The 14,738-nt window shown below is 42.3% G+C and overlaps 1 protein-coding gene across 5 annotated transcripts in view; it reads right to left on the bottom strand.

The window, feature by feature from the left end:
• Positions 1 to 884: 884 nt before the first annotated feature.
• The window catches only part of Soxn (SRY-box transcription factor soxNeuro), a 280,350-nt gene continuing 266,496 nt past the window's right edge, over positions 885 to 14,738 (bottom strand). For 3 of the 5 annotated variants that reach the window (XR_013256101.1, XR_013256098.1, XM_077400781.1), the window contains one exon: positions 11,299 to 11,465. Coding sequence is in view for 2 of the 5 variants with exons in the window: in XM_077400781.1 (XP_077256907.1) it covers position 11,465 (1 nt within the window). In the remaining 3 variants the exon portion in view is untranslated. Of the gene's footprint in view, positions 1,433 to 11,298; positions 11,466 to 14,738 lie in introns of those variants that run through there. The other 2 variants (XM_077400779.1, XR_013256102.1) reach the window with 2 other exon arrangements.

Here is a 14,738-nt window from a genome sequence, read left to right as displayed (position 1 = left end):
CAGACCCATATACATGTAAACGAATTCCAGACATAAATTTACCGACTTCCGCTCCGCATTCAGTAGCGGTGAACGCGTCTCGGGGGCATCGATATATTGGGACGATACTTCCGGCAATTCTCGAAACTCCTCTCTATGATAAAGTCATCGGACTGGGGTGTGATAAATATCATTCTGCCGCGCGGTGGTCTCCTTCCTTTGCTTATCGCTATATCGAATTTAAATATCGCCATCACCTATACGCGACCCGATTTTTCGGAAAAACACCATGATATTTCCACAATAACGAAAAAACTTACCTAATTCATAATTCGTAATTTTAAATTACTTGAACGCAAAATCAATGTAACTAAAAAAAATTCCTTCCTATTTTCTTAATTTTGGGACACGGTGTTAAACCTATTTTGTTAAGTTGGACTACGCGCCATGGGGCACTTTGGGATAAAATATTTCGTCCACAAGCCAGGTATTCCAAAAATAAACCCCGAGAAAATGCAATGACAAATCGCCAGCAATGAGATAGGGGATCAACGTTGAAGTTTCACGGAGGCATTCACGATAATTAATCGACAATAGAGCACTCTGGATTTCGTGGGTTCCTCCTGGGGTGCGTGAGGACCCCCACCGCGGTTCCGTCTTCTTCCGTTATTTATGTTCTAGGATCCGAGGAGACGGTGAGGTATCGCATCCCCCGTTTCTTCAAGGAAGACTATAAATTCGACGTTGCTACCGATTAATTGAACAATTATTCAAATATCTCTCATTTTTTTACCACTATTATTTGTTAATTTTTCAAAAAAAAGAGGGTACTTTCGGGAATAAAATATTATATAGAAAACGTCGCAAAAATTAAAATTATTCTGATATTTTATATAATTATTTTAAAACTTAAAACTTAAATATTATATAATCGCTTATTCTTGTCTTAAGTATATTTTTCATTCATTTTACAAAAGTATATCTTATTTTGTTGAAGAATATTTGCAAATTAGTAAAATTTGATAGAACTATACAATTAACGTTTATATATGAGACGTAAATGTGATTTATGACGAAGGACATAGAGTTATTTGAATTCTCGTATTTCTAGAAACTTTCTCTTATTTATGCATACCAATCTACCAAAAAGAGAACAGCGCGCTTAAATGCTTTTAAGCGAGCGGCATGAATTATTTAAATGCCTGCACTTACTGCACAGATGCGATAATGATAATTGACGATGCTGAGTAACGATAATTGCATGATGCGCGCGATCTTATACGTAGCTAATAATAACAATTATCCATGCGCTTCGTAAAAGCACATGGAAGTCTCATGATCTCTAACAACGCATATAAATGTAGTTTCGTTCTAATTTTCATTTAAGAATATTCTTCACGATTCCGAGTCACGTCTCAGCGTCACGTAATGTGCTTTTTCCAGCCACTGATACCTGCAACAGAAAAATTTCAGCAGATTTGTGAGATGTTTATAGGCTTAGCGTAATCATACGAAAACATCGAGCAAAAATGGATTAAAGCCCAAAGAAACGTCACAAATGTTAACTAAATATCGCAAGCATAAAATGTCGCAAGCGAAAAAAGCTTTCCAAGGACAGGGATATACATATGTATAACGATACCTAAAGGTTCTAAAGGAAGGGATCTGTGGAAGGATCTAAAAATATCTTCAGAGAAATAAGTTCACTGCAAAAATTTAGATCGCGCGTTTGATTTATTGCGTGACTACGCTCGGACCGACCTTCCTCACGTTAGCGTAAACGCAACTACCGGAAGAGCTCGCTGAGTAAACGCGCCTGATCTGCATCGCAAGCGCGAGAACCGCAGTCGAGTTGTACGCCACGGTGGGTAGGTCGCATCCACATTTCCTCCCCCCCCTCTCTCTCTCTCTCTCTTTCTCTCTCTCTCTCTCTCTCTACGTGTGTGACCGCCACTGTGCGACGGCGGCGGTGGCGGTGGCGAGCATAAGAGGGTGGACGTTTAACATATGAGTGGCTACCAGTGTTATTAATGCGGCGGTAGCGTCGTGCTCGGTTTCTTCCTCGACGAGAGCCCACGTACTGGGCCTTAGATCCCAGACGGCGTACGGTCGGGACTAGGGGCCACCCGCGGGTCCTACGGACGCGCACACAGGAGGCGAGAGGAAGGGCCCCAGCCCCGGGCCCCGGCCCCTGCCCGCCAGGCAGGAGCGCGGGATGGGGTACGGTAACACGACACTCGGAAACCGCGGCACGACCGACGTCGTGCAACGGCCTCGAACCATCCCCAAAGGAGTTATGCCTTCCTGCCGGCATGCCGCTAGGTTGCCTAATTAATATGTGCTTAGCCCCGGAATGCTGCTCGTGTCTTTGGGAGCTACGCACGTTCACGCTTTCCGGAGGCGGCAGAAGGAAGGGAGGATCGGAACGCGTATCTCGAACGTTGGTCTATATGCGATACGGTATCTTGAAGATCAGATTTTGTACCGGTAGTACACGAGAAAGTTTTGATTGTATTAGATAACGCTATATTAAGTAATGAGAGGTATTAATAGAACTTTTTAATATCTTGAGAAAAATTGATTAATAGATTACTTCTTTTTTCCGTATGGAGTTTGTTTAACATTTGAAACTTTGCATTACTAAAATAAATTCAACGCGCGATATCTCAAAAATATATATCTCAATATTACTGGCTTAAAACATTGTTCTGCTTAACGATTCACGCCCGAATCACGTGCAATTTACCATCTAAGCGCACGTGGGAAAAATTCGACGTGGGTGTGCCCACCTGTTCCATGTGTCCAAGAGAGGAGAGAAGTAGCCGGTGGACCTGCCTCCCTCGTATCCGCCGCGATCGCTCGCGCGAGCGGAGCGTATAGGCAAATATCTCTCGCGCTCGGCCAGGACATTAGGAGCTCTCTGGCGTCCGGAGGATTATAAATCCTTAATACAGATCGGCACGCGATGCTCGGCTCGTTAGGGTGATGCATGGCCGACTCTGGTGTCCCGTGGTGTACGGTAGCCGGTACCAATACGCGCGTACACCACCGTACCGCCGCGTGCACGCACACACGCGCGGAACGTTCGGTTCCTACGGGAATAACTGACACCCACACGCATCGGTGGACGCCAGGTAATAATGAGAGATCGGAGATACGGCCCGATATTAATTGTGCGCATCGAATGTGGCTACGGCTGCTGCGGCTGGGCCGCTGTATCCGCGCGCCGTAGAGAGAACAGGCCGCGCTACCGGCTTACACCGATCCTTCGGCGCGATATGTACGATATACGATACGGGAACGAACGCGGTGGACCTGACCTCCCGGTCTTCTCGCTGCGGCGGCGGTCGCGAAGGAAACGCGCGAAAAAATTTCCTCGAAAAACTGTTCACGTATGATTGTATTAGGTCGTATTATACATATATAGGACTGCTGTATCTAAAAATAAGAATACACAGATATATAAATATTTCTCTTCAGGAATTTCAAGATTACTTGAGATATATAAGAACGACTTTGTAGCGCAGTGACGAACCCCGATAAAGTCACAAAAAAGTTACTAATTGTAAGATATCGCGCGCTTATCTGTCTACAAAAGTATGATATGTGACTGAGAAACCCATTTGTTGAATCAACTAAATCTTTGGTTGGATATGAGCAAATTCTTTAGCTAATATGTGAACCAAATTTTTTGTTATATTAACTAAAGAATTTGTTTGCTCATATCCAACCAAAGATTTAGTTGATTCAACAAAATGGGTTTCTTAAGTGTACGTCAGAAAATGACAGAGTAGAAATAAATGTTTGGAAAGAGAAGTTATTGTATACTTTAATCTATAAAAACATACCCTTTTAAAAAATGGTAGCAGCGCCAAGTTTTTTTGCATTAAATATTTTTTAAAATTTTTATTAAATTTAAAAATATTACCAGCTTTTTTTTCAAAGATTAAAATATACAACAGCTTCTTTTTAAACATTTATTCCTACATGGTGCCATTTTCTGATATCATATTTTTTGTAGATAGACAGGCGTGTATATTTGGGGTATACTTGACGCCTTTTTTGTACCTATTTTTTTGAAAAGGTAAGTTTTTATAGATATCATGCCTTTTGAGTATGTTAGATACGATTGATGTATGTATATGTGCATGAACTCGGTAAAGTTATTGCAAGTTATGTTTTGCTTCAACGCCTTTTATTAATTATATATAAATCGTGAAATATATATATATATATATAACTATTTTAAAGCTGATAAAACTTATTATTAATAACACAGTTTAATTTATTTATTTTTTGTGCAAATCTCTTTCGTGCAATTTGTTGAATTTTACAAATTGTACTAATCAGTACTGTCAATCTATTGACCTAATAGAGAATTAAAATCTTAAAAAAAAAATTTTTTTTTAATTCTGAAGGGAATTAAAATCTTAAAAAGAAGTTTTTTTGAAATTAAAGCATTAAAAAGTTTTCAAGCGTCTAAATGTTGCTAATTTAAGTATTTTTCAAATCTCGAAAAAAATTGTTACTTGCTATATGCAAGGGTAAAAAAAAAATAGAAGTTAGGATATCCAGTAGATCCTGGAAGACAAGGGGATGGCTACCAATCCGGGTCGTTTCGCCGGTGATTACTAGGAGTGGACAGATTGAGACGGTCCTAGGGCTCCTCCCTCGTCCTTCTGCCGGTGATCTCTATGCGGGCTTCCCCGGACGACCCACGCCCAGGACGTTCTATTCCTCATCCTTCCAACGAAGAGAGAATATTCCCTCCCTCATGCCGACTACGAGCCACTTTGAAGATACGATCTCGAAACAAATTACGAGTCCCGCTCTCGGGGCTCGCCCTATCTGGCTGAATTAAAATAATCGCGGGCCGTTAGCGGTCGGTCGTGTTTTTTAAATCGGTCTACACGGATCGGTTCCCCTACGGAGTTTGTCAAAGGCCGCGGTGCAACGCGTCTACCGATGCGTACGCCATTAAAGTTGCACGCACCCGCGACGGTGCGTATAATAATGAAGTCTCTTGAATTAATAACGATAACGGATTGGTACTCCGTAATTCTTTCCTTTTATACAAATCTTCTTAATGCCACGGTTAATCGTCGGTTATTCGTCCCGCAGAAAAGCTAGGTAAACATAATAAACTTGGTAGTTTTAGATTTCAAAATGATATGTACATAAAATTTAATAGGTTCAACACTTCCGATAAAATGTAACGACTTTTCTTTATAATTGAAAGCGAGTCGAGTACATTGACATTTCAAAATGAGATAGTAGATGCTGCAATGCGAGAAAACCAAGGTAAATACATGTACAATACATACGTATATATCGTTATATAGCGGTGAGGTGCATGTACCACTCGGCCGCAGCTCGTCTCAATCCGGATTACGGTAACACCTGACCATCCGCAATTTTATCATCCTCCGTTCCAGAAAGATTCCAATTTTCTTCTCCCGCCGCGTAGCTTTCTTTCTACCTCTCCCGGCACCGCGCTTTCCCATCCCGTCTCCTCTCCGTCCCTCCTTTTCCACCTTCTCCTTCTCCTCCTCTCCGTGCGCTTTTTTCCACCGTCCATGGACTCAATCTGTGTCTCATCGCGGATTATTGGGATTTCGCGAGGATGAGGAAGAAAAGAAGAGACCGAGGCTCGCTCGACTGTCTGAGCTTCGCCGGGCTCGGCTCGAAACTGGAAGCTGCAAGACTGCCGACACAAGGACGAGTCTTTAATTCTTTCCGTCGTCAGCCGATCTCATCGCTTCGATTTTCTCCTCTAGATAGGTGAATTCGACCGATTACTCACGATGTGGGACAAGTAAATGCTAGTACATTGAACTTCCGCTGAGAATCGATAATAACGAAGTAATGCGACAAAACAGTTAATGATGCGGCATGAAAAATCTGTCCGTGGCCTCGTTATATTGATGACGGAGAAGATAATTGGACGATGATAAAATCTCTTCCCGATTGAAATATCTCCAGTCAAGACATTACAACCGGATACAAATTGGAGCTAAATATAGTATTCGGCAAACACGGAAACATCAACTTTGTTACAAGGAGTGCTAAGAATTGAAACAAAGGGAAAACTGCATATTATTGATAATTCAACAATTAAATGAATCACGAGAAGTAGAGCAGCTGCAATTCTCTCTTTCGTCATTGAATACAGCAGAATTCTTGCGATCATATTCGAAAAACGTCGGCGCTGACACGTCGAGTTCGCTGTCATTCGCGCAGGAGCGACAGGGTCACGATCGTCACGCAAATCCTCTTACGCGGGGAAACAAGACGCGACGAAGGCGGTAGGCAGCAAACCACCGCTGACGGAACGCAAAAATAACAGCAAACCACCGCTGACGGAACGCAAAAATAATGATCCTCGTGAGCGTGAAATAATTGGCGCAAGGAGCTTGCGCGGGTCCCGCGGAGACAGGGACAGAGGGAAGAGATGCCCTGCGAGATCAAAGGACCTTCACCTTCATCCAGCTTCCAGCGTTCGTCTCGATATCCTGGGAAGCTGATGGAAGAGAAGGGGGGAGGAAGCTCCTTTTTATCGTTCCTTTCGCGGAGAGGAGTCGCAAGCGACGCCGACGCACGAAATCGATCCGATGATTAATTTTCAATCGCGGCTTAATTACGCCGGGCGGCTAAGCCCGATTGAAGAGGCGTCCCCGGATAGTGAAAGGGCGGTCTGTGTGGTGCAAAAAAAAGAAGGAAAAAAAAAAGGGAAAAGAGGAGATCACGTGAAGATGGAGAGAGAAAGAGAAAGGCGAGGGAAAGAGAGAAAATGAGAGAGATAGAGAAGCCGCGTCCCAGTCGCCCCTACAGCCATTGAATAAAAGGCTCTTCGTTCTCTCTAGAAGAGGATTGTGTCCAAGGATGAGGACACGCCGGCGCGGGGATGAAAGGGTGGCCGTTCGAGAAGCGGGAGGGGCGGCGAGGATCGACGCAGGACACGATTGCCAGGAACACGTGATTAGATGGCCCTCCTTCCACACGATTCTCCAGATTGGACACCCCCGTCGTTGGGAGACGTAAAAAATGCAATCGGCTCTTACCGTAATGAAAAAGTCCCGACCCCGGGTAATACGGTACTGGTGGCAATATGTGTGCGTGCCCGCGCGTGCGCGCGCGCGCGCATGTGTGTGTATGCACGAGCGCTCACGAATACACGAGCATTCTGCGCGTATTTGTAGACGCACGAGAGCACGGCTGCTGGATCGCAGCAGCATTCGCAGCTGTCGCGTTGGAAATGATGGTGCATTTAGTATGCCTGGAAATCCTAATTTTTACAAACGAAGATAAAATTTTCCTTTATTATATTACGTTAAATAAAAAAATAAGTAACATAAATTGCATATATGTATGAAGCTAATAATTTTACATTCAAACCCCATCGCGCATTTATCTTCGCTTTGAAAAATCTAACATGACGGATTAAATCTTTAATAATTTGGCTTCCTATTTTGTTTCAAATCTAAAGATAACTTGTCGGCTAAAAAAATGGAGTTGGACAATATTTCACATTATCGTATTATGTATCAAGAGAATGAGAGGCAGGAACGAGCGTGTTAGGTTTTAGATGAGGGACGAAACCGCCGTAAGGTCGAGTTTAAGAGGCCATAGGACAAGATACAACATCATTGGGAGAGCAAGAACCTCGTTACTCCCGTGATTCATCGGTCTTTTTACGCTGGGTGGCCAGAATAATTCACCCTAATGCCCCACCTAACTGCCTCCGACCCTCGTTGCCCGATTGTTTATTGCCAAAAAGCATTTCTTTAATATATATCATTCTACTCTCTCTAAAGAGGACCTCGTCTCCTTTAGAGAGGAAAAAGGGGGCGAGCGAGAAAAAAAAAGAATTCTGGCATGGATTCGGTGAGATTTACCTTCGCGAGACTTCAATTTCTTCCCCGACGAGTACTCGCGAGTGAAAAGTGGGACAAATAAAAAGAACCGCAGGAAGCAAAACGAGTATTGCTCCCGTTGCTGCAAATTTACATCTGTATACATTCGTTTGTATAATATTAGTACATTTTTTTTAATTATTAGTCGCGTTATACATTAAAATAACAGAGCACATTTTGCACGTTGGATTTACACGAGCCTGTTGAGAATTCGTAAAAATTAACTCCGAGCGCGCTCCGGAAAAAACATCATCGTACACGCAATTAGCCGCGGCTAATTTGCGCAACTCTTTTTCAATTATCGATTCGCAATGAATTTGCGTCCATCTCCGTTAATATGTCCGCGGATATCGAATCGCGTCCCGCTCGCTGCCATCGAAATACCTCTGAAAAATATAGCTTCCTCTTTTTCGTCAATGGTCCGTCGTATATCAGAACGGATCGGGGATAGAAGGGAAGAGGGCGAAGGGCAGCGCGGAAGAAGGGGGAGAGAGAGGAGGTGGAACTGTCGAATTGACGTACGATACGAGGTGTATTAATTAGCGGCGGGAGAAAATTGCGACTGAGCATAGCCTCCGGGATTGAAATCGTTATCGAGGGGGGTTTACCTCGCGATTTTGATTTAGCCCCGGCCTTCCACGTCAATTCTAATTGCGTTTGACAGTAATTTGGCAAGGGAGAGAGGGCTGATTGACGGTTAAGCCGCGCGCGGCCACGTTCGGCCTCGCCCTGTGTTTCCTCTTACGTTTTCTCCCTTTTTTTTTTTAACCGATCTAACAATAATATTCCACGTGCGTGCGCGTGCACGATTGTGTGAGTTTTTGCACGCACGCTACACCAAAGATAGTTTGAGAAACGTATATCCGATATGCAACCGCAGCCAATTAAAATAATGCCGATGTTAATTAAGCCGCTATGCCGATCATGTCGTGTGACGTGTACGAAATATACCATCGCTCCGACCGTCATTATGAAAATGCGAACGTTGCAGAAAAACTGAATCTTGAACATATTCTATGCTATTGAACTGTTACGCGAAGAAGTAAAAAGACTCAAAGATTGAGTAAGACATGAAAGCCTTTAAAGACAAGAAATCTATATTGAAAATATTAATCAAATTTATATACATTGTATATATCAAATAATAAACTAATATAAATTTGTTTATTATTTGTTTTTTCTCGGTGTTTTGTTGCATCAGAGAATCAGGGTTATGCAAAGTGCGCGACAAATGGTATCTTCGAAGAAGATAGCAGTCACGTGGAGTGCGGCGAGTGCACGATTTCAAATTGGAGCAGCAGAAATTGCGAGATGGCCGATCTCCGGACGGCGAGACAGTATTAGCGCGCGAGAATTAATTAACCATTAGTCGGTGCTGATGCACGCCTGTTAATCATCAGTCACTAATTATGCTAAGCAGCCGAGGTGCAGCAGGGACGTATGGTATACAGGTGAACGCAGTGTATTACAAGGCCGTTGCACGTGCTGCATCATCGATCCGCGAGCGAGAATGCAAGCGCGATACGCTTCTGCTGTAACGTCGACGTGCGATTTTGGATATACGATATCGCCAATCGTCTCTTCGGTCGCAGATCTTTACATGTAAAGACAATTTTCCGATAAATATAAAAATGCACACTTAATTGTTTGTTATTCTATATATAATAACGTTAATATATACTATTTAATATACTATTTTTTATTATTTTATTATTTATCAGTAATATTTCTCGGTGTATCATCTCTGTGATATCATTTTTTTCGCATTTAAAAGTAAATATATAAAAACCATGATTCACAGCCGTATTTACATTTAAAAAACAAATTACTTAATATTTACACAACATTTTCTCGTGGCGTAATTTTTTCATTTTTTAAGGATTCTTTCACAGAACAAGCCGACCGAAAATCTCATGGACGTTCAATGACCCGACTTTAAGTTGGATACCCTCGATATCGCCAAGGGTGGTGGCTAAAACAAAGGGCTGGTCTCGGGTTGGTCGATAGTCCACGGCCGCCAATCAGGCGAGACCTCGTCGGCAACCCTCGTCCTTGCGATCCTCCGCAACGGCAAGGGTGGGTTAGATTCCGGAGAGGGTTCGCCCGTCCATGTAGGAGACAGATTCTCCGAGATCGAGAATTCAGGAGAACACCCACGACTCACCAGTCGTCTCCACGGTGACGACTACTAGATGGAAAAGACGGGCCAATATCTTCCCTTCTTATATATACCGAGTGTTCGCCTTTGTCGAGAAGATCGCGAGTGGCCCACTCGGTTTCTATCGAACGATAAACTGAAAACACGGAAGATGCGACTTTACCGCAAGATGAAATGTATAGCGCCATTTTCACGACGCAACACGTCCTAATATACCTTTAAAAATATTTCGAAGACTAAATTTCTACGACAGAGTCTGCTTTAGAATTGTATAAAATCAAATCAGAAACTTTTACTTCCAGTAAATAGTTAATCGTAAAGATTTTTTTATATTCGACCTAACTGGCTATCTTTAATTATAATCGTCACAATTTGATAATTATAATTAATAAAGATAGCCAGTTAGGTCGAATAAAAAATCTTTACTACAAAATAAATAATTATTTTTGTAATACCTAACTAGTAAACAAAAAGCAATCAATATGATATTATATACGTTTTGATTGCTATTTTAGCAACATAAGTAACAATACAAAATTATAAAACATAACTTGAATTACGAATATATAAAACTTATCTCGCTGTTTTCATGAAAATGTTAAAAATAAATATGTAGGTAAAAAAATGTACTAATAGTACGCTATGAATCTTCATTCAAACAACTGATATTTTTTATTCGTATTCTATTTCACTAGAATATTCGTTCGGATCTTAAAATTACACGCGAATTTACGGTGAAGCAGGCATACTCTCATCTCTACGGTGACGACGTTGGCAGAGAAGACGAGCCAAGAAGATCCGCCCTTCCTTACGTCGACCCTCGTCGCTCGCATCAGAAAATTAAACGCGGTCGGCCATTCGTCTTTATTCGAAACATGGCGGATCTCTATATCGAGGAGCTGTAATCTCCTCGAAAAAGTACCCCGATACACGCGAATGCGAATTTATTTTAGCATCCGACGACGATCTCAATTATCTCTGTAATTCGATAATCACGAATCTCGGTGAGATCGTAGCGCTATTCGCTCGACTGTAATTAGAGAAATTAAGAGGCGAACTTTATAGTTAGCTTACCTCGGAACATCATCCTTCGCACTTCTCGCTCGATCATAGAGTTTCGTTATACTTCTACGTCTTATCCAACTTTAATCTTCAATTATCGCATATTTCGAATTACGACGCAATCGTGGAAAATGATTTAATTTGCACCAGCTATACATATACTAATCGCAACGGAATCACTGGCCATTTGTTTCAACGTATCTCGTTTATTCAACACTTATTTTTATTATACATCCTTACGCGTAAGGTCTACATAAAAACTTATTAAAACGAGCTTAATCATATGTTCATAACTGGTTCTGGGCTGGGGCAGCTCCGCGCGGCAGCGTCTCGATGCACGTAATGGCCCGGCTCTAGAAAAACAAACAGGACGTTCTATAAAATCTGTTCGTTACATTTCCCTAAGATTGTTATTTTGTAATAACGACAAATATAAATTAAGATTATCAATGAATATACAATTGAAAAAAAGTAATTCACAGAAAGTAAAATAATTGTACGTTAAAAGTTCTGAGAATGCATAGCTACTTTCATATGATTAAAGGATGAGCAGAGTCAACTCTGAACTAAGCTAAATTTAAATAAAAAATGTTTGTTTTTAAAATTTGATACTTGAAAATTTTGCACTTTTAATCTCATATATATCTGTCGTTATTACACTATGTAGCATTATTAGGCACTGTTAGACGCAGTTTGAAATAGCAGGCATTTTAGATCATATATATATATATATATATATATATATGTATATATATATATATATATATATATATATATATATATATATATGATGAGTGGTAAATAAACGATTAAAGCAATTTTGTGGATATAAAAAATAATTCAAATTTAGGCACTCCTTTTGAATGTACACATGACACCTTTCCATTTCACATCAACTGTCGTAAAATAACATCAGTTGTCGCAGTCACAAGACACTGATGCATTTATCACGCCGATAAAATTCAATGGCACACTTGTTACGCCGGCGAGAGTTGTTTAAAGTTGGGGAAAAAAAGGATAACAAGCCGCTTTTGTAAATGACGAACAAAAACCGAATGTATAAATGGCCGTCGACGAGTTGCCACGTTGATGAAGAGGGTGGCATCGTCGACGGAGTGGTAATATAAACTTACTGATTGCATTTGCTACCGGTCTTTTGGGAATTTATATATGTATATAAAAAACACATATATACATCAGCAATAGCGAGCCACTGTTCTCGCAGATCGATGATCGTTTGTCACGGCGCGTTCGCGAGCTTTTTTATTAACTTCCCGCGTGTCCCACGAGTTTTCTACTTCTCTACCCGCGTGTTTCGCGTTCACGCGCACATGCGCTACGTGTATATCGTGCCGTTAATAATCATGAATAATTATCTGACGCGACATCTCGATATCCGACCTGCTCTCCTTTGTGAAAAGCGCCTTTCTTGTGCGAAACGCGCACAATTGATTATACAAACTACGAAGAATTATTGAATCTCACAGAGTCGAGCCTTTAATATTTTGGATCGAATGTAATTAACGTTCGACACAATAATAATTTATTTAGCACAATATTGAATATTGAACGTATTTATCTGAAAAAATAGATTCAATAATTTTTATTTTCTTTCTCGTTCGAGTACTGATTGTCTGAATAAGATAAGTCGAAGCCGATATTGGTTTTTGCTATAATACGGCGAAACGAGCGGCAAATCCAATTTTGAAAATGAGAAATCGTAGACATTTCAGAACAGACACGATTGTGGCTTGATTTGAGAGAGGTACTCGAGGCGGATAAATTTTTATCGACGCTTGTTCCGGCGTGCCGAGCTTATTAAGCCGTCCGTCCGTCTGTTCGTTCGTTCGTCCTCACAATGGCCGTCGAACGGATGGAAAGCCGCGAGCGAAGATATGGAAGATTCGCAATCCGTACCCAATCCTCTCTTTCAGTGTAATTATTTTTACGCGAGTCGAGAGTTCCTGCCGATGACAGCCACGACTGCCGACGGAGGCGGAGGTGGAGGTGGAGACTAAACGAGACGAGACGAGACGAGACGCGACGAGACGAGACGCGACGCGGCGCGACGCGACGGCGACATTGCGTGTGTCGGTCCGGCGCGGCGGAGAGGCGACATTGGGTTGGTTTCACCGAGGAGAGAGACGCGAGACGGCAGGTGAAACCTGGGCTAGTCCGGGTCACCCCCTGCAACCCGCTCGCGCGAGTTGCAGCTCTCGCGGGAGAGGACAGAAGCGGAAAACGCGACGGATGGAAAAAAGTAGGCGAGCTGGCGCGTGACGAGCGAGGGTGGGACAAAGATCGGTGTCATTGGCAGCATCTCGGCGAGCTGGAAACCGACAACCGGAAACTGACACGTGACTGGAACACCTGGCGAGCCGATAGAAACTGTGCGCCGTCGGTGTGCGAGTGCAACATCGCGCTGACTTCGACTCGAGTCTCCTCGAAAAGCGAAACCGGACGGGAATCCGAAGACTCTCTATCTCGTTTGAAAATGCTAGGAATGTCCGCTTCTTTCTTCACGGAAAAGAAAAATCTCGAACGACTTTTGTTTTCACAGAGGAAATATAATTACGTCCTATTTTGTGGATAGCGTTCTATTTTATATAAATTCATTCATTATGATGTTTAAATACAATTTGCAAATCGCTGAAAGTAGACTTTATATGGCACGAGAAAGTTTATCATATGTATGCATAATAAGAGCAGGAAGGGTACAGTTTAACACGGGAGTAATGGCTCGGAGTAAGTGAGTAGCAAGTCAATCGGCGAGCTTTCCGAATATAAAATCCGTATTATTCTCTGCGAAATACACATTCACGCACTACTTTTTTAAATTTTTACTTACACAAAAAAAAGAACAGATCTAAACAAACTATCGCGTTTCAAAGAAAAAAGAACGTATGATTAATAGAAAATAAGTTTATAAAGAATATCAATAGCACCTACTCGCAGTCCAATTCTTTTCGCGAAGAAAATCGCCACCATTTCGTTTCCTGCAGCGTTAGTAAAGCGGCTCCCGCCTGATGTAATAATAAGCAAATATCCCGAATAATAACGAGGCGCGTCGCGAGCAATCTTATGACAGTATAATCTTCCACATTACGTACAACTTAATCCGATCCTGAACGAGGAGAGCCAGCGTGGATGATTCGGAGGGGGGACGAAGGGGGGCGACGGGGAGGTAGCGGAGGATGACTCTGCGAGAACGGACGCGCGGCCAGCCAGAGCGCTCTGCCCGCTCTCTGGTTCAATTTCTGGCGTCAATTAAAAAGTGATGCGGACCGAGGAAAATCAGGAATTAACGAAGCGGACCCCGAGCCGTTCCCGCCGCGCCGACGTTTCGCCGACGCCCGTTCCCATTCTCGCGGCGAATCGTCCTTAATCGGCTGTCGTTGAGGAATCTTAGCAAGAGCCGATCGGGAGATGCCAATCCGATTTTAGCGAAACGTCCACGAAGTCAGAAGGGGAATGAGTCCCCGGTCTATGTGAAAGAACGAACCGAAAGAGAAAAGCGTCGCGTCGTCTGTCTCGCTGCTCTCTCGAGACGTTTATAAATGGAGGAACGAATCATCTTAAACTTATTATTTTTCACTTTTGGACATTTTCTGGATCAAACAGATTTT

This window comes from Temnothorax americanus, unplaced genomic scaffold (genome assembly GCF_048541705.1).
Source record: "Temnothorax americanus isolate GAGA-0224 unplaced genomic scaffold, ASM4854170v1 Scaffold14, whole genome shotgun sequence".
In the NCBI taxonomy this organism is placed as follows: Eukaryota; Metazoa; Arthropoda; class Insecta; order Hymenoptera; family Formicidae; genus Temnothorax; species Temnothorax americanus.
The sequence above is the reverse complement of the archived record's forward strand: the minus strand, read 5'-3'. Positions and strand labels throughout refer to the sequence as shown.